This window comes from Epinephelus fuscoguttatus, linkage group LG11 (assembly GCF_011397635.1).
Source record: "Epinephelus fuscoguttatus linkage group LG11, E.fuscoguttatus.final_Chr_v1".
Classification (NCBI taxonomy): Eukaryota; Metazoa; Chordata; class Actinopteri; order Perciformes; family Serranidae; genus Epinephelus; species Epinephelus fuscoguttatus.
The window spans coordinates 43,978,225-43,999,403 of record NC_064762.1 but is presented as its reverse complement, the minus strand read 5'-3'; the positions used below and the strand labels follow the sequence as shown (position 1 = coordinate 43,999,403).

General features: G+C 42.5%; 1 protein-coding gene across 4 annotated transcripts in view; it reads right to left on the bottom strand.

The window, feature by feature from the left end:
* tnfrsf21 (tumor necrosis factor receptor superfamily, member 21) overlaps positions 1-21,179 on the bottom strand; it is a 253,610-nt gene that overhangs the window by 144,262 nt on the left and 88,169 nt on the right. For all 4 annotated transcript variants that reach the window (XR_007450415.1, XM_049590672.1, XM_049590669.1 and 1 more), the window contains exon 3: positions 19,511-20,098. Coding sequence is in view for 3 of the 4 variants with exons in the window: in XM_049590672.1 (XP_049446629.1) it covers positions 19,511-20,098 (588 nt within the window). In the remaining variant the exon portion in view is untranslated. The remainder of the gene's footprint in view (positions 1-19,510; positions 20,099-21,179) is intronic.

Here is a 21,179-nt window from a genome sequence, read left to right as displayed (position 1 = left end):
TTTGTTTAAGATCAACAAATAGGTTTTTCAGGTCCTGCCCAATACAAATCTGGCCCATGGCCCTGGAAAGCCCCATTCAGCCCTGCTGTGGAGGAGTAGAAGTTTTCACTACTTCCTGACCGGCTCTGAGCAAATGCCAAGTACTGTATGTGTGTGATCTGTGCTTTGACGTTCTCCTTTCTTTTTTCCTTTATTGCCTGAGTGTAACAGGTCTAGTAAAGGGGCATTACAACCTTGAAGGGGAGCCAGCCATGCACCTTGGAAGGATTAAGAAGCTGTATTGTTTTATGTTCCAGAGAGTAAACAGCAGTGCAAAATGTCTATTTGGGTTGCATGTGCATACGTACATGTCCACATAAATACATTCACATGGGCACTTCAGGAAAACACACACACACACACACACACACACACACACACACACTTGAACATAGAAAGGTCAGTTTACAAATGTGTCTTTAAATGTCTTTAAAGACCTCAACACACAGTCACACAGAAATGGGTTTCAGCCAGATTTGTTTCCACAATTATATACCCACAGCGGCCACCTGAAGAACCAAATTCTATGAGTCTTTCCCAGGTTATATCCTCTGTGTTATTAAATCCTGTCAGCAGCACCAGTACCAAGCATAGGTGATGAGCACGAGCATCATTATCCTCATATGTGATGAGAGCTAATCAATATTTGGATGTAGTTGTCACTGGTAACTGTTAGAAAGGCTTAAAATGACCTATGTCCACATTTTCTTGAGAAGCTATAGGTCGTAGTTATGTTAATAACGACAGCCTTTTTCTCCATAAAGGATGCAGCAGTGTTACATTGTCGTATTGCAAAATCTTGTGGAGACAAGGTCAGGGAGAATTTTGTTGCCCACAAAGTGTTACACTGCCTCCGCGAACCCGCCAAGTTGCACTTACAGTTTACATTCATGTCTGTGAAAACACTGATGCTTCACACACATCTTGGCACAGAAGATCTATACAAACAGCACAGTTTCAAGGTGGACTGCCAAGATTAGTGTCAGCAAGGGATAACAACAATTTATCAATGACAGTTTAATCAGAATTTGATCAAACGTGATATTTAATTGCTCAAATAAAGATCTGATTCTAAAATATTAACAGTATAGTCTACTACAACATTCTAGCTATCAGGTGTATTTTGGAAGCATGTTACAATGACGAGCATTAGCAAACAAAGGGTGTAATGTTACTACAATGTTACAAAGTGAAGCATTATCAGTTACATTGAATGTGTTTCATATGGCTAGGCCTCTACATCTCTAATACTGTCAGACAATATGCATTATGTTTCTGCGAGCATTGATTAAGGAAAAAAAAACTGTATAAGTTACGTGTAGCAATGTAAAGGCTGGTACAGCAGATGCTGCCAATCTTCCCGATGATGGTTTGATTACTTTGGTCATTTACATCTTCTTACAGAAAAATGTGCTGCTTTAAGTAATGTTTATTTTGGTAAAATAAAGTTGATCAGAAACCCATTTTAATCACAGCAAAAAAATAAAACAGCACTGTTTATTTTTTTATTTATTTTTTTTGCCACTTGAGGGAAGCAGCACAGAGCACTGACATATGTTATAAAGTTATTATGACAAACTTTAGTGAGCAATTCCTCATTCACACAGCTAGCAGACACAGAAAACTATTAGCATTCATCAAAGTTGTTTTTTATTGCAAATTGGTGAACTGTAGCCCAATATTAACTCTCCTTTCAGCTCTGTTTTAGTCTCCACTGACCCCTAGCTCTTTAGTTGCTACATTACATACTGCACTATGTTCACCAGCTAGTTGCTAAGTTAATCCGTGCAGTGATCATAGACGCCTGAACACTGGAGCAAGCAGAGCAGCTGCATCCCCACTGTTTTTGCATCCCCACTCCGTGATCATACCACTTTGCTATTTTCAAATATTTGAGGTAGTTTGGATTAAAAAAGTTATATCTGGCCATTTTAAGGGTAATTAGTGAATTAAACATTACATTTCCCATCATAAGCATCCCTGTTATTTTTCATATAAACTCTGGACAATAAGAGTCAGGTCTAGACAGATATTTAGTGCGTGGCCGCTGACATGAGAAGGACACTTTGTACACAGTTGGAGATGTCAAATTAAATGCTTCCCATCCCCAATACATCATTAGAATTGCTCCTGCATGTGTGGGCAGATGTTACATTTGATATCTAGTGACTCAATCTATATTGTGACTCTAACATTGCTGCTTTGTGAAAACAGTTAATGACAAGTAGAACACAGATACAAGTTACCTACGTAAAAAGCATATCCACATAATTTGAGAGGTTTCTGAGTCATGACATCAAAACCAAAAAATATTACAGCACTCTCCAGTCTCCCCTAATCAACCCTGTGTTTTCATTAGGGATGCACCAAAATGAAAATTTGTGTCCGAAGCCAAATAAAATGAAATGCTTGGCCGAATACTGAGTACCGAGCACCAAATGCCGTTGTTTAGTTTTTCATTCGTTTTTGCATATGAACACCCTCCAGATTAGTGTTGTCATGGTACCAAAATTGGGACCCACAGTACGATACCAGTGAAAGTATCACGGTTCTGAGTAGTATCACAATACCACAACGAAAATGAGTCAGATGTGCCTTTTGTCATTTATAAAAAGATAAATCACTTTTCTATAATACATCAATGATATTTCAATGGAATAAATTACTTATTGACTTATTCATACTTCAAAAACAGCATCAATAAGTGATTAACATAGCGGGGATCGAAAATAAATAAATAAATAAATAAAAAATCAACCAAAAATCAACCAGCCACACCTCCTCCCCTGACAAGTTAAGAATAGTCCCTTAAGTGGGGTGAGGTTTGTGGACCGTTACCTGACACAAAGAGAGAAATGTGAACGGCTTGTCTCTCCTCTGACACATCACATACCTGTGTGCGGCTGTCCAGGTACTTTTGGGCAGTCATGACACCAAGAAGAGGGCTTCTCCGTCGCCAGTAAGTCATTATCTTGCGCTGCGGACCACATGGCCGCCGTATTTGACAGAAATACATTCCTATCTGTGTCTGTGACACAGTTCGACCCACAACCGGCAGGATTCGCCTTTCGTTTCTCCTGCTGGTTGAAATCTGTACTCGCACAGCATGCTCCTGAATGATTTCTTTTGCTTACACAAAACTGTGGAAAACAAATCACTATATATATAAACAAATCTAATCTAGAGGTAAAAATAAATTAATAATAACTTTCACTGCTCAAAGATACTCAATAGCTCAGCTAATACCTGAAATGTCACTGGATACAAACCACTGCAGCGGCATATTGAGTGCCAGGTGGCCAGCACACACCGTTATTGGACACTCACCCTCTTGCTATTGGACTTTGAACTTATCCCACAGTAGTGGTACCTGAGGTACCGTAGTACTACGGTGCTCCAACATTATGGTATCATATGTACGGTGATGTTTTAGTACCGCGGTCTACCGTTGGTACCAGTATACCCTGCAACACTACTCTAGATAGATCAGTATTACATTCTTTGCAAACCGCTTTTCTTCTATCACTCTCCAACACTTTGAAATATCGCCACACACTGCCGACATTTTACTCCGTCCGTCACCGCACACTATTTGATTGCGTCATCAAAACACGCCGCCATTATTCGGCCTTGCTTTTCACTTATTCCACCGAATACCGAATGCGTGTTTTTTTTTATTTGGCCGAATATATTTGGTTACCGAATATTTGGTGCATAGGGCGGCACGGTGGTGTGGTGGTTAGCACTCTCGCCTCACAGCAAGAGGGTGCCGGTTCGATCCCGGGTGTGGGAGCCCTTCTGTGCGGAGTTTGCATGTTCTCCCCGTGGGGGGAGTGTGGGTTCTCTCCGGGCACTCCGGCTTCCTCCCACAGTCCAAAGACATGCAGATTGGGGACTAGGTTAATTGGTAACTCTAAATTGTCCATAGGTGTGAATGTGAGTGAATGTGTCTGTCTCTATGTGTCAGCCCTGCGATAGTCTGGCGACCTGTCCAGGGTGTACCCTGCCTCTTGCCCGATGTCAGCTGGGATAGGCTCCAGCCCCTCCGCGACCCTCAAGAGGATGAAGTGGTTAGAAGATGAATGAATGAATGAATATTTGGTGCATCCCTAGTTTTCATTCATAGAAACAAAACGACTCAGATCCTGGATAATTGCAGATGACAAAGACCTGGTATACATAAAAATTCAGGCCTCTAGTTTCGCAGACTGGGCAAGGCGGAGACACAGTGCACCTGCGCTTCGCCAGCTGGGTGTGGCCAGGCGGATTTTGCAGGTTTGGCACACCGTGCGTGCTGGCGCAGCTACTCCTCTTTCCTACCTCCGTCCCTCCTACCTGCGCAAGTCGGGAAGAGGGAGGAGAGAAGGCGTGGAGTGGGTTTTACACACCCAATTCACATCACACCAATCAAATGAGCTCCTCTCCTCGCCCTTAAATGCGCCACATAGAGGTGTAATGAGAGTTTACTCAATTCGCCATGGTAGAAGAGGACAGCAGCGTCAGACGGCCAAACTTCTCCCAGGAGGAAACTGATGTTTTGGTCCGGGAGGTCCAAGCTCGCAGTGTCTGAATATACGGAACTGCGAGCAGACCTCCACGGGCTGATGATGCAAAGGTAGCCTGGGAGGAGGTCACCACAATTGTAAATCAATGTTGCGTTTTTCTCGTGCGCGCGTGCTCTCTCTTTCTCTCTCGCAGTCTCACTCTGTTTCTTTTCTTTTGACTTTTCTAAGATGACAGATGCTGAATATATACTCCCTATCTGATGCTGTGGCTGTTTGTGGGGATATGAACTCATTAGTTTGCAACTGTGTTAATCAAATCAGGTTGGGTTTTCATTACGCGTGCCAAACGTGCCAAACGGTGCCAGTCCCCTTTGATCTGACATCAGATGTGACGGGACAGTCGATATAGAGATACATTTATGTGCGGATTGCAGATAGTTGCATTGAATAGTGTTTTTTGTGGGTATTTATTGCATTGTTAATGTGCCTGACATTCTGGAAACCTGCCTGTGAGGTTTTGGTGACGTGTGCGCACTGTCCGCCAGTCAGCCAAACTTCGACTTACACCGGCTGCACTCCGCCAGCGCTGACAGTAAACCTGGTTCCAGCTGGTGAGCTTTTAGCGCACCTTCGGCGAAGCCTTTTGGCACAAAACTGTCACTGCGCCAAGCTGGATCTGTCGACACTTCCCCCTGCTGCACCACCACACCCATCTCAGCGCACCTCGGTCTTCCAAACTACCAAACTGAGCGTGCCTCAGGTTGCGCTGCTCGAAAGTAGCTCTGCGCGGGGTTCACGACCCTGCGCCACCCTGCACCGCCCCGGGAAACTAGAGGTCTCAATGTCGGGCATGTGGCAGAGAGACTTTGTGTCTGTGCTGGGGACAGGCAGGTGAGCTGGATGTCAGGTTAGCAGTAAACCATGGATATAACAGTGAACGTTCAGTGTGAGCTGCAGCTTGTCAGAACTACCAGACCAGTTAAGCTATTTCAGTGATGTGCAGAGAAACTGTGTCACATGTTTTGCATCATGCGATCTGCTTTCAAACTATTTAGAACAAACAGGCCGATAAAAATCAGTGGCAAGCGACCAGCGCACCTATATCTGTGGTTTATGAATCTATAATCCTTGCTTGTCCTTGACTCTGGCTGCTCAAGTAGAGATAGCAAGTTCATTGCATTTTAAATAGCAGCGACGCTCATCATTTAGCAGTGGAAAAGCATCACTGCTACATGCACATAGGGGAAAACGCTGATTTAAAGGGGTATTTCACCGCTGGAAAGATGGCCTTTTAATAATACTGGGATGTCTATGCAGTATAGAGATGAAAATACAGACAAAAAGGGCGCTTTTGCTCAAGAGGGAGAAAATCTACAACTAGCAGAATGCACTGGGCCACATCAGACCAATAAATCCCATGTGGGATATCTAGGCACTGGTTGGATGGAAGGAAGTTTACCACAGTTCCTTTAAACAGACTACCAACACTGTTTTGATACAAAGCTGGTTGAAAATTGTGTCGTACCCTATTAAAGGGATACTACACCCAAAAATGAAAATTCAGCTATTATCTACTTACCCATATGCTGACGGAGGCCCTGGTGAAGTTTTAGAGTCCTCACACCCCTTGCGGAGATCGGCGGGGGGAGCGGCTAGCACACCTAATGGCTGACGGCGCCCCAGACTAACGTCCAAGAACACAAAATTGAAACCACAAAATATCTCCAACATGCACATCCGTAGTGATACAAGTGTCCTGAAGCCCCAACATAAAAAGTTGTTTCGAAAAACGCCATTTGAACTCATGTTTTTAGCCTCACTGTAGCCTGTAGCTCTGACTGCTTCTCTGTGCTCCGCACTCACGTGTGCACGCTCAGGGTGATTGGTGATGCACGAGACTGCTGAAGAGCAGCAGTCTCATTAGTACTGATGTCCAAGTGCAGGCATCGCCAATTCCCAGTCTGAACAGCAAAGACTTTCCTCATCCGGTGGCACTGCCTTGCATTACACCACCAGGCATGGGCGGATCTACCGGGGTGGCATAGGGTGGCAACTGCCACCCTAAAAGAAAGCCATGCCACCCCTGCTGCCACCCCAGTTGGCAGCAATGAATTCAAAGAAAAGTTATGGCCAATTTGCCTTTTTACGAGCGCGAATCTCCAATGTCCGACTGCGGTGAATGCAGCACGAGATAACGCCAGAGCGGCAAGAGACTGCTTTGTTTGGAAAACTGAGTGCAGCCAGAGGCGCAGCCTATTCCAGAAAGCGGTTTTAGTGAAAACTCTGAGTATGTTAACCCTGAAATGAGGGAAACTCTGGGTCTTCAGTTCCAGAAAGAGAGGTAAATCAAACTCTGAGTCAATCACCATGGCAACTGAGTCTGTGAACAGGTTAGGTTTTTCTCTGTCTCCTCCCTCTTACACGCTGTTTCATTTCCTCACTCATTCAGTCCGTGTCGAAGCGCATTAATTAGCGGAGATTTACCGTCTGTCACAGTCTAAATCCTGCTGGATATTAGTTTGTTACTCAGGACTGTCTGAAGTTACTGAATTTATGCACATCAATCACTTCTTTGGACATCAGTTTTTGTCTTTACATTCAAATATTACACAGCGAGAATTCACCCTCAGCTCAGAATCAAACCTCTGTCCTTTTTATATTCATTATTTTTTATAACACTGTGCACAAGGATCAGACTGTCAGTCTGTTAGAGCCGCTCCCAAATGTTTATTGCACATAATGTGTAGGTCTAATTATTTAAATTTTAAAAATCGGTATGAAGCTTTAGACACGTAGTATCAATGACTAATGATCTCTATCACTGATGTCATTGGTCGCACTGATGGAACATAATTCCTATAGCCTAATATTGGGGATTATATGTTCATATTTCTGAGTGAGCAATGGTGCAGCATTTCAGTGTCTTTAAATTTAATACATTTGTAGCTGAAATAAAGTCACTGAATGCTGTTGAGTCAAGATACAAATAGATGTGCAACATTTTAAAATCTACTGTATTTTAACCTCAACGTCTTTTCAAGTGCAAATCACCAAACATATTATTACTGGGTCAAACTGTGAGTTTACAGTCATGTCTTTATGTCTTTGATCTATAGCCTATATGTTTTAAATCTTCTGCCTCCTGTGTTTTTCCCCATCAGATTCAATCTGAACAAATATATTATTATATATTATTAATATAATGTAATGTATCTACAGCCTGATACACAGTCAGATTCCACCACTTTATCTTCATTAAGGAAATGTAAGTCTGATAAATGATGAATAAACGGACAACACTGAATAAAACTTTTTTATTAACTTTATGGTTAACTTATTTACACTTTCCTCGCTCTGACTCAGGCTCTTCTTTTAAAGATAAACGTGCACCGTCTGCTACACATGCATTAATATCTCTACATCCATTGGATTAAAATGGAGGCGCTGTCTTTTATTTGTGAGTGAACATACTCAGAGTTGACTAACTCAGATCAGCTGTTCTGGAACCGCTAACTCAGAGTTTCCCATCTCAGGGTAAATCAACTCAGAGTTCAGGGTTAGACTCAGAGTTTGTTGAACCTCCTTCAACACTTATTCCTAATATGAACTGTATCACATGAAACCTCAAACGCAAGACATTGATTGCATGAGATTAAGTTTGTCTGTATGAGTTTGTAAATGGCAGCCCGTGCCCTTATGTAGTGTGAACATACTATTTCTCATCAAACTGTGATAACTGTGATTAATGGTGCGTTCCAGGCAGGCTTCTGGAATCGTAAGTCACGACTTCAAGTCACGAGTTACGACTTTGTAGCGTTCCAGGAAAGTTACGGCAAACTGCCAGTTACTTCCTGTTTAACGTTGAACATATTATGTTAACATATTATGATTGCAACGTGCGAATTTATTTTATATTGTCCTAAAGTCTATTTCTCACCGTGTATCAGACGCAGCATCACCGCATCCACAGGGGCTGCCACATTTGTTTGTGGGTTATGTGACGTCAGAGGTCGGAACTGGGAGTACATCGATTTGGTACGAGTTCACGGGTGGGAAGTTACGGGTTTGGCTGCCGTTCCAGTGCACTTTCACGGGTTACAGGTTGTGAAAACACGAGTTACGGGTTGCCTGGAATGCACCATAAATACGTCTGCCATATGTTGCCACCCCTCAAAAATTCCTGCCCCCCTCTTGCCACCCCATAAATATTTTTCTAGATCCGCCCCTGCCACCAGGTTTCCAGTGCTTGACTCCCGTATTCTGCGGCTGGCTGAGGCTTAAGAACATTAATTAATACAACTCTAAGAAACACTGATTAGGCATTTGCATTCAACATACAGTAACTACAGCATGCACTGGCATTACAGTTCATGGGTTTGTGAAAAATTGCACTTTATCCTTCATTACGTCAAAGAAGTTGCTTAAAGGTTACTTGTCTATTTTTATACCCATCTCTTCTTTGTAAGGCATGTTAAGTATCTGAGCTTACAAGGGCTGCTAGGTAACAGCAGAGAAACCCCACTGTGGGTAGCCAACAACGGTACAATGCAACATTTCCCCCTGTCAAGCCCACAACCCCCCCCCCCCCCCCCCATTACCTTCCATCTGTATATGTCTTTATTGCCCTGTTAGAGACCCAATTGACCCACTAATGTGCCTTGCCAACCAAACAACCCTGATGCAGCTGAAACCAGATTATTCCAGTTCTCTGTGGTCAGGCACTGAGGGAGTACAGAGACGGTGGCGGGTGGCTCAGCTTTATTACAGCACACACACACACACACACACACACACACACACACACACACACACACACAAAGTTTCAATGTGGAGAGTCGAGTGTCTCAGGCAGAAGGTGTCCCCTGAGTTTGGGTCTTTCTCTCTGTCAGTGTGACATCAAGAGCTCCACCATGAGGCAAAATGTACTCTACCTGTTGATCCACAGTGTTGACACAAGGGAGGAGAGGAGTGTGGGAGTAAAAATAATAACAGAAAGAAAAGTCACATCCAAAATTTATCAGACAGGGGGAATGAAATAAGGTGGCTTACAACAAAGGAGAGTAGAGAGAGGTAGAGCTTAATGAAGCAAAAGAAAGTTGGAAAGGAGGTATAAAAGGATGTCACAATGACACATTGTTATCAACATGATGTCATATACTGCATGTTGTTGCTGTGTCTCTGACACATTCAAATCCAAAAGGACACAGTAAACTCTCTATCCATGCATCCTGTTTTTCCCCTGATAATGTTACATTGTGAGAAAATCTGTGTTGAAATCATAAAAATAAACAAAGGTGACCTCGCTGTGTAAAAAAAATCCACCAGTACCCATTAGTCGGGTTTCCATCCACCTAATCTTATTCGCATTTTCAACAATTATGGGTGTTCTTTTGCATTTTTATTTTTCACGAGAAGCACCACCTACTGCTCGACCTGTTGACTCCCAATACTTGCAAAACAATAATGAACGGAAACGTGGATAAATTCGCATTTTCACAAAATTTGCTTAAAATTTGCGATACATTTGGATGGAAACCCAGTTATTACCCTTTGCACATTTTGTACAGATAACATGAAGCCTAGACACACCAAACTGACTTCAGAGAACTAGCAGCAATGAAGGCCTCTACTGTGTTGCCATGTCTTGGCCAGAAAAGTTGTACATGAAAACAAAGACTACAGCTGACAGCCAACCAGCACGTATGATCTGTGCCTGCATGACAGAAAATAATTCTCCACACCAGCAGATGGCAGTCATCTGTAATCCACATACAAAAAGAGAAACTGGAAGACGATCTTGAAACTAATTAGCCAGTTGACACATTAAAAACATAATCCAGTGTTGAAAGAACATAGCCTATTTACCGTGCACCGGTGAACAATAACACAAACCATCACGTTTCTGCTAAAGAGCTCAATGGATAAAGAACAATTTCTTATGGAACAAAAGTTTGTATTGGTCTTTGTTTCTCCTCGTGCGCCAATCAGAGTGATTTCATTCACCAACAGGCTCCACAGTCACCACTGCCAATTCAACATGCTGAATCAGCCCCCAAAAAAACCCAACTCAGACCAATGAGGAGCAGTGGTGCGGGAAACACCGTGCCTGCTAGGGTGACAGATGCTCACCAACAGCCCAACACTGACCGACTGCCAGCCATCGGCTTCGTGTGTTATAGTCTTAAGTCTCAATTATCTTGGGTAGAGACTAAATGCCCTCACTCCAACAAGACTGCTGCACAGATTTCATTTCAACAATCAAGGCTATAAACTTGGTATTGGTAAATAAACTCACATGGCCACCGATCAATACTGTGTTCACTCATTTTAATGACGTCCTGATGATACTTTTCTGTCCAGGGGACAAACCATGTTGATAAAACTTTTTCACCAGCAGCCACCACATTTGCGCAAGACGACATTCCATTTTGTTCAGTCTCAATGGGGGAAAAGAAAATGTCAGAGAGATTTTGGAACATTATAACCAAAACACCAAATGCCAAATTATTTTGAAAGAATGCTGTTCAACCCCTAATAGAGGACTACAGGCTTTGAGAGTCTGTGCCAAGAAGCACTAAAGTTGTCCTGGGGGCTTTTAGTGGCCCAAGATACTTCATATAGCAGTGTTTCCCCTACCACCCCCCGCACCCCTTGATGATCAAGTTAATTTTATTTCATTTCATAACAGAAGTCATTTAAGGTTACCTTTCCCATAGAACAGATCTATACCATGTCCTTTTATTAAACAAACTAAAAAGCCTTATGTTATTTATCTTATTTACAGTACATGACGTTGTGTCATTTCTGTCTCCACATGGAACTAAACTAAACTAACTAAACTCACCTTACCATAAAACCCTCACCCTAAAACTAAAAACCCCAAAACCAGAGCCCCAATCATAAACTGATCCTTTGAAAGAAATGAAAATTAACTCCACTTGACCATTTTGCACAGGATCCCCACTCATAATGGGATAAAAACTTAAAGGTAAAAACCACACACACGCACACACACACACACACACACACACACACACACAGGTGAGCACACTAGAACGCAGGGCAAATTCTCCTGACCTAAACACTGTGTAGTAGGGATGTGGAGATTCACCGATTCATATCGGTGGTCCGATACAATCGTTTGGGATGCGACTGCACCGGTAGATTCAAGGTGCGTCGGATATAATTTACGGGTGAATTTACGGTGCATCTGTTCTAGCCTGTTAGCATCGGTAAATACCATGGTTAAATCGATTATTTTATGTTCTAGTATCTATTCTCTGTCCTAATGTATTTTCCGAGCCAACCTGAATGCACCATCACGTCCTCAGGCACTGACGCAAGCATGCAGGTGTTGTACACAACAAATATGGAGGCAAACGAGAACGACATTAGCAGCAATGAGATATTTAATGCACCAAAAAAGACACACAAATCAAACGTGGCAATATTTCGGATTTTTCAAGCAAGGAGGTCAACTTGACAAGACGCATGCAATCTGCACACAATGCCATGCGGCTATCAAGTACGTCAGTAGCACGACGAACATGGCGACGCACGTGAAAAGACGGCACGGCGTGGACACCTCTGCGGCTGCTCCCCCCTCCTCTCCTTCGGATTTTACCGAAGCACGAGCCACACTGAGCGATAGCAAAGGCACTCAATTCAAGGCACTGGAATTCCTGGATGATGACCATACTAGGGACACCGTATACCTGGGGATAACAGCCGAAGTGGAGAATATGGTAATATGCTCATTAAGTATATTCTCACTCCTATATTTATTCTGCCTTAACAAACTGATGTGTTTTATTTGATTTAGTAAAAAGAAATTTAATAGCTTATATCTGCTCATTATTCTCAGGCAGAAGAGGATGGCAGGCTGAATGAAAGACAGGCAACCAACCCAGAGGATGAACAGAGCTCCCACAGAGAGGAGGAGGAAGAAGAAAATGGTTTGTTTTGATTGAAACCTAGGACTACAATCTGTAATAGTTTGTTTTAAAAATTGATAAATTGACAAGTGTTCCGTCTGAACGAGTTTTCAGTACAGCCAGTGACGTAGTGACTGCTCAGCGCAGTCTGCTACTCCTAGAACATGTAGACCAGTTAATATTTCTAAAAAAAATCTGAAACTAAGCCATATGAGATAAATCATGCAGTGAAGTGAGGTGTTGACAGTAAATGGCACTTACAGCATCGTTTGATTGCCAGTAGTTGATGTTTGTTTTTTTTTTTGCTTACATTGTTAGCAGTTAAGAAAGACTTGTTGGGAAATGTTTACATTTACATGTTCAATTTCTAATAGAAATCACACCAATACTTTTTCTTCCTAGTACACAGGAGTACTATGGACATTGCACTTTGGAAAGAAATACCTCTATCTGAGCACCTTGGTGAGAGTATCGTTTACAGCAGCTGTTACTGGCTGCCAGTAATAGTTTTATTTTTACACTTGAGTCTGTAAGATATTGTTATTTGATTTTCATTCTTTGTAAGATGGAATTACAGCCATTTATGTTCACTATTCAGTCAACTAACTGAAATATTGTGAAGCACATCAGTCTGGCAGACAGTAGTATGTGTTGCTGATCATATTATTTGCACTATGCACATTGTTAATACTGTGCTTTCTGAAACTGTTCAACTGTGAAGTTTTATACATTTTGTATAATTATAGAGACACAGAATATAATTGAATATAATTCAATTGAATAAAATTGAATGCTCTGTCTGTACATACTGAATTATGTCTGTTTTTTAAAATAGGATTTATTGGTTTGCTCCATAAAAACCAACCAAATATTACATACATCCCCCAAATTGATACAGAGAGTAAAGCAGAATTGTGCTATTGAGGTAAGAAACCTGATGTGGGCTAATACACTCTTGTACCGCAACTAACTGTATCGAATGATCACATCATATCGAACCGAATCCTTTTATAATTAAGTCATATCGTTATCAAATCATTTTTGAATCGCATCGTATCGTGAACAGGAGTGATTTGTATCACATCGACAGGGGCTTCAGTGTATTGCAAATGTATCATATCGGTGGCAGCGTATCGAGATGCGTATTGAATCGGCCTCAGTGGTGGAGATATACAGTACAGGCCAAAAGTTTGGACACACCTTCTCATTCAATGCGTTTTCTTTATTTTCATGACTATTTACATTGTAGATTCTCACTGAAGGCATCAAAACTATGAATGAACACATGTGGAGTTATGTACTTAACAAAAAAGGTGAAATAACTGAAAACATGTTTTATATTCTAGTTTCTTCAAAATAGCCACCCTTTGCTCTGATTACTGCTTTGCACACTCTTGGCATTCTCTCCATGAGCTTCAAGAGGTAGTCACCTGAAATGGTTTCCACTTCACAGGTGTGCCTTATCAGGGTTAATTAGTGGAGTTTCTTGCTTTATCAATGGGGTTGGGACCATCAGTTGTGTTGTGCAGAAGTCAGGTTAATACACAGCCGACAGCCCTATTGGACAACTGTTAAAATTCATATTATGGCAAGAACCAATCAGCTAACTAAAGAAAAACCAGTGGCCATCATTACTTTAAGAAATGAAGGTCAGTCAGTCCGGAAAATTGCAAAAACTTTAAATGTGTCCCCAAGTGGAGTCGCAAAAACCATCAAGCGCTACAACGAAACTGGCACACATGAGGACCGACCCAGGAAAGGAAGACTAAGAGTCACCTCTGCTTCTGAGGATAAGTTCATCCGAGTCACCAGCCTCAGAAATCGCAAGTTAACAGCAGCTCAGATCAGAGACCAGATGAATGCCACACAGAGTTCTAGCAGCAGACCCATCTCTAGAACAACTGTTAAGAGGAGACTGCGCGAATCAGGCCTTCATGGTCAAATAGCTGCTAGGTCTTTGTGAGATGCAGAAAAGGTGAACGGATGGATTCCACATGCCTGGTTCCCACTGTGAAGCATGGAGGAGGAGGTGTGATGGTGTGGGGGTGTTTTGCTGGTGAAACTGTTGGGGATTTATTCAAAACTGAAGGCACACTGAACCAGCATGGCTACCACAGCATCCTGCAGCGACATGCCATCCTATCCGGTTTGCGTTTAGTTGGACGATCATTTATTTTTCAACAGGACAATGACCCCAAACACACCTCCAGGCTGTGTAAGGGCTATTTGACCAAGAAGGAGAGTGATGGAGTGCTGCGGCAGATGACCTGGCCTCCACAGTCACCGGACCTGAACCCAATCGAGATGGTTTGGGGTGAGCTGGACCGCAGAGTGAAGGCAAAGGGGCCAACAAGTGCTAAACACCTCTGGGAACTCCTTCAAGACTGTTGGAAAACCATTTCAGGTGACTACCTCTTGAAGCTCATGGAGAGAATGCCAAGAGTGTGCAAAGCAGTAATCAGAGCAAAGGGTGGCTATTTTGAAGAAACTAGAATATAAAACATGTTTTCAGTTATTTCACCTTTTTTGTTAAGTACATAACTCCACATGTGTTCATTCATAGTTTTGATGCCTTCAGTGAGAATCTACAATGTAAATAGTCATGAAAATAAAGAAAACGCATTGAATGAGAAGGTGTGTCCAAACTTTTGGCCTGTACTGTATATCTCCACCACTGAGGCCGATTCAATACGCATCTCGATACGCTGCCACCGATATGATACATTTGCAATACACTGAAGCCCCTGTCGATACGATGTGATACAAATCACTCCTGTTCACGATACGATGCGATTCAAAAATGATTTGATAATGATATGACTTAATTATAAAAGGATTCGGTTCGATATGATGTGATCATTCGATACAGTTAGTTGCGGTACAAGAGTGTATTAGCCCACATCAGGTTTCTTACCTCAATAGCACAATTCTGCTTTACTCTCTGTATCAATTTGGGGGATGTATGTAATATTTGGTTGGTTTTTATGGAGCAAACCAATAAATCCTATTTTAAAAAACAGACATAATTCAGTATGTACAGACAGAGCATTCAATTTTATTCAATTGAATTATATTCAATTATATTCTGTGTCTCTATAATTATACAAAATGTATAAAACTTCACAGTTGAACAGTTTCAGAAAGCACAGTATTAACAATGTGCATAGTGCAAATAATATGATCAGCAACACATACTACTGTCTGCCAGACTGATGTGCTTCACAATATTTCAGTTAGTTGACTGAATAGTGAACATAAATGGCTGTAATTCCATCTTACAAAGAATGAAAATCAAATAACAATATCTTACAGACTCAAGTGTAAAAATAAAACTATTACTGGCAGCCAGTAACAGCTGCTGTAAACGATACTCTCACCAAGGTGCTCAGATAGAGGTATTTCTTTCCAAAGTGCAATGTCCATAGTACTCCTGTGTACTAGGAAGAAAAAGTATTGGTGTGATTTCTATTAGAAATTGAACATGTAAATGTAAACATTTCCCAACAAGTCTTTCTTAACTGCTAACAATGTAAGCAAAAAAAAAAAAAACATCAACTACTGGCAATCAAACGATGCTGTAAGTGCCATTTACTGTCAACACCTCACTTCACTGCATGATTTATCTCATATGGCTTAGTTTCAGATTTTTTTTAGAAATATTAACTGGTCTACATGTTCTAGGAGTAGCAGACTGCGCTGAGCAGTCACTACGTCACCGGCTGTACTGAAAACTCGTTCAGACGGAACACTTGTCAATTTATCAATTTTTAAAACAAACTATTACAGATTGTAGTCCTAGGTTTCAATCAAAACAAACCATTTTCTTCTTCCTCCTCCTCTCTGTGGGAGCTCTGTTCATCCTCTGGGTTGGTTGCCTGTCTTTCATTCAGCCTGCCATCCTCTTCTGCCTGAGAATAATGAGCAGCAATTTTTAAAACAAACTATTACAGATTGTTTGTTTGTTAAGTACATAACTCCACATGTGTTCATTCATAGTTTTGATGCCTTCAGTGAGAATCTACAATGTAAATAGTCATGAAAATAAAGAAAACGCATTGAATGAGAAGGTGTGTCCAAACTTTTGGCCTGTACTGTACATCCCTACTGTGTAGTATTTATCTATATTTATATTTATAAACAAAGCACAAAAAGATTCTTTCTTTGTTGTAACAATGCTTCTTGGCAAGAAATCTTATACCATTGGAAAGCCTGTTTATTTCCCTTTTCAATGGTGCCACATTTGTGAGGAACATGCATTTGTGAGATGAGCAGCAGAGCTTAGTATGTGGGTTGCGCCCATGAAAAATTTGCGAAATCTTCTCTGTCAATGCCAAACAGCTTCTTTTTTTGCTGTTGACTCTGACTCTTGTTTTGAGCTTCTGGTACCCACAGGTGACGACAATCAGCACCTGTGAGCATGGGTCCTGCTACAATGTGTACTGGAACCTGAACATCTGGAGGAACGTTATGTTCAGCAATGAGTCCAGATTCTGCTTATGGCAGTTGGATTGTATGGTCAAAACAAGGCTAGTCATCATTGGAGGCAATCTAAATGCAGAGAGATATTGAGATGAAATTCTACAACCAGTGGCAATCCCAGATCTCCACAGTCTGGGACTGAACTCTATCCTCCAAGATGACAACGCTCACCCCCACAGAGCAGGATTTATCAGAGATTACGTCCAAAATTTGAGAGTGGAGAGGATGGAATGGCCTGCCAGCAGTCATGACCTCAACCCCATTGAAAACTTGTGGGATCAGCTTGGGCATGCTGTTCATGCCAGAGTGAACAACACAAACACGTTGGCTGACTTACGACGAATGCTGGTTGAAGAATGGGATGCCATCCCACAGCAGTGTGTGACCAGGCTGGTCACCAGCATGAGGAGGAGGTGCCAGGCTGTGTATGGTTCATTCACACGCTACTGAGGTTCCTGTTGTTAAAGGAGCAATAAGGGAAATTCATCATTTCTAGACTGAAGGAATTAAAAAATCGCTATGTGAAGAACTAGGGGTGTAATTTCATCTGGAGTATAGCATGACCTCACACACCCTCTCTCTGTGCTGATCTCCAGCCCCTTGTTTACAAGCCAGTCTGGCTGCGCGTTCTTGTACGTTCATGTGAATCGTGCCTCCTCCCTCCTCTCAGAGCCCTTGGCCCTCCCTCCCAATAAAAGGCTACAGCCAGTGAGCAATGTAATAAATATAATATACTTGCTGAGATGGCCGCGAGGCTCAGTGACTAGAAGAGCTGGTAGAAGCGCTCCATAGCTGTAAGTTACTCCAGTAGCCGGTGGTGGCCGACTAGTGGTAACTCCGGGAGCTAACACGAACTCTTCTCCATGAGCCCGTGAGCCTGGCGGGCTCACAGGCTCACAGAGAAGAGTAGGAACGTTAGCCTTAGCTCCAGAGAGCGTTAGCGGTTAGCACTAGTCAGCTGCCACCAGCTACACTAGTAACTTACAGCTATGGAGCGCTTCTACCAGCTCTTCTAGTCACTGAGCCTCGCCTCCATCTCAGCAAATATATTACATTTATTACAGATACCATCATTTTTGAAGTAGGCAGGGGAATAGCTAAACACAGCAGAGACCGAGAGTGAGTGAAAGACATCGCTAACTGCTAAACTGAGCCAAACTAAGTTGGCTGTTAAGGTTTTATTCCCTTGACCCTGTAGCGAGTGAATCTGCCTGTAGTGAAACCGGGGCTAACCGGTGCTTCCTCCTCAGGCTCCACTTCACTCAGCTGCCTGACAGATCCGCTGCTTCTTCACACTTTAACCTGAATAACAAACCGGAGCTAGCTGGGAGTGTGACCGGAGAGAAGCACAGCCAATTAGCCTCCACTAGCTTCCAAGCTAGTCCCGGCTCTCCGTTTGGATCCAACCGGAGCACCGAGCCATGGTTTGTTCAGGTTAAAGTGGGAAGAAGCAGCAGGTTTATCGGGCAGCTGAGTGAAGTGGAGCAGAGGTAGAGGTAGGTGTGGCTCAGGACACACTTTGTTTTGGTCTACAGGCAGTGCACAACAGCCAACCTAGCAGTGAAACGATTTCGCTTTTTGCCCCTTTAAATTGCCAGTATGTCTTGTTTCTTCAGACCTCAGTCATCCAATCCACCAAATAACCCCAAACAAGAGTCAACAGCAAAAAAAAAGCTGTTTGGCATTGGCAGAGAAGATTTCGCAGAAAGTTTCATGGGCGCAACCCACATACTGAGCTCTGCTGCTCATCCCACAAATGCATGTTCCTCACAAATGTGGCACCATTGAAAAGGGAAATAAACAGGCTCTCCAAAGGTATAAGATTTCTTGCCATGAAGCATTGTTACAACAGAGAAAGAATCTACCAAACACAAATGTCCTTACTTTTAGTGCTTTGTTTATAAACAACAGGCATTTTGCTGTGGCTCAAAAACTGACATCCATAGAAAGCTTGGTGTCATTTTGTACTGACACATCTGCAGATCAATTCCATACCCAATATGTTATGATCCACTAAAGTTAGGCCTGAAATAAGACAAATAAGTCAATATTTTTGTAATCTTTGCAACTATCTTGACTGTAAGGGAGCCAGGGGACAATTTGTGTTTTGTAGGACAATAAAGACATGGCCCATCCTCCTCTGCCTCACTCTGCCTCTGACTGGCTTACCCTGGCATTTGTACTCTAACTCTAACTAATCCCACTTGTCTTGCCTAAACCTAACCAACCCAACAACAAAGACAACAGGTACTGGCCAATCAGAGAGAGTAGGGCGGGTTATGCTTTCGCTATCCTACGAAAAAAAAAATTGCAGCCAGGAGGGACAATAACATCAGGTAGACCGGTTTTTGGGGTTTTGGGGTGTCAACATTGTAACCCATCTTTTTTCTGTCCACCACACAATGTGACACTCTGCCTGGCCGAGATCTGCATGCTACTTACTGCACTTTTCTATTTTTCTTTAACTTCACCCATTTGTGCACTGAAGCAGCCTTCTGCAATTTTTCATTAGAATCATTCTTGTTCAAATATACAAAGATACAGCTGGCTTACCCTGTCCGTTGGAGTAGTAGATCCACTTTTCTTTGACCTGTGTTGGAGGCGCAGATGGTTTCTTCTGAATTGCCTTTTCCATGATGCTGCTGGGGTCCTGTATGGGGCCCTTCTTCAGCACACGAGAGCTGCGCTTCACGCTGCAAATCACAATCACCACCAGCACCAGCAGGAGCAGCAGCACGATCATCCAGGGAAGGTGCTCATTAATGTCAAAGTGATTATGGGTGCTCGGCCTTGGGGACCCCCTGCGAGTGGGCCTATAGTAGCTGGACACCCCACTTCCATCACCTCCGCTCCCCTGCCCGCTTACCTTACTGATACCCGTCCCAACCCTGACTACTTCTGCACCCTCCAGACCCTCCGCAGCCCTCCTGTTGGGGTCTGGCACAGGTTCAGAGTTGGGTTGCCCCTGCTGGTGCTGGAGGTCCATGAGTTGCTTGTGAGGTGGGAGAAGCAGAGTGCGAGGGGGATCACGAATTGGTGGGGTGGAAGCTTCCAGCCAGCTGAGGAGTAGCCCCTCTACTTGGTGGTCTTCCCCACCCCTGCTTTCCCTCAGCTGGATGGCTGCCGACTGGCGGTAGGTGCCTGTGATGAGAAAAAGATGGATGGAAAGAGCAAGCAAGAAGCAGAGCATTAAGAGAGAGGAATAACCTCCTCCCTCTGTTCTCAGTCATCTGCTTCCTCTGCTGACTTCTTCTATCCCTGGGTAAGCACTGCACACCTAACTGGAGCCAACCCATGCTTGATTTATGAGACAGATATTGATATTTGAGGGTTTAAAGAAAGACAGTCAGTCAGAAAACAATCCATTTGCTAATTTCCTATCCACCCTTTTTTTTTTTAACATAAACAAAGTTTCCAATTTCCAATAAGGATCCCTTAAATGCAGTTATTGAAGAATTACCCAATGTGGAAAGTGGGACATTTTACAGTAATATTTACAATTATTCTTTTGTCAAAGGAATGTATGAATGAGAAACAGGCCACAGAGCCAATTTCAAATTGTGAACCACCTGTGCCACAGGTATCAAAAACACATAACTGCATAGGAAATGAGAATTTTTGCTTTTTAAGATAAGAGACAAAGAGATCATATTAGGTCACCTCAGGTTAGGTCATCTTGGAGGAGAAAGGGCTTCAAGCAATTTTAGAGACAGAAAAGGATTCTGCTGACCAAATTGAGTTAATTATCCATTTTACAATCAGAGGACAATGCAAAAGAAGAGTCTGAAATGAGATTTCCTGCCTCACAGGACTAGCTGTCATTCACTGTTTGATAATGGCGAATGAAAAGGTAAATAAACCTGAATGATGGACGGACTCAGGGGCGTAGCACCAAATTCTGGGCCCTGTACACTCTCAATGTCAGTGGGCCCCTATCCATGCCAGTGCACAAGGCACGTGAGCAAAAAAAAAAAGAAAAAGAAAAAAAGGGGTATTTATTTAAAATAAAAAAGCATAAATAGGGTTTTACTACACCCTTCCTTGCATCTGATGCAGAACTCTCTACATCTACAAGAATAAAGAATTGGTATTAGCCTCTTAACATACAAATAACCCAACCTACTTTTTAAAGCAAGCTTACTTTGTATTTCTAGAGCCATTTCAGTGCAAGATAAACTGCTAAAAACATATGGCCAAGCATTGTTTATTATGTTGACAAATT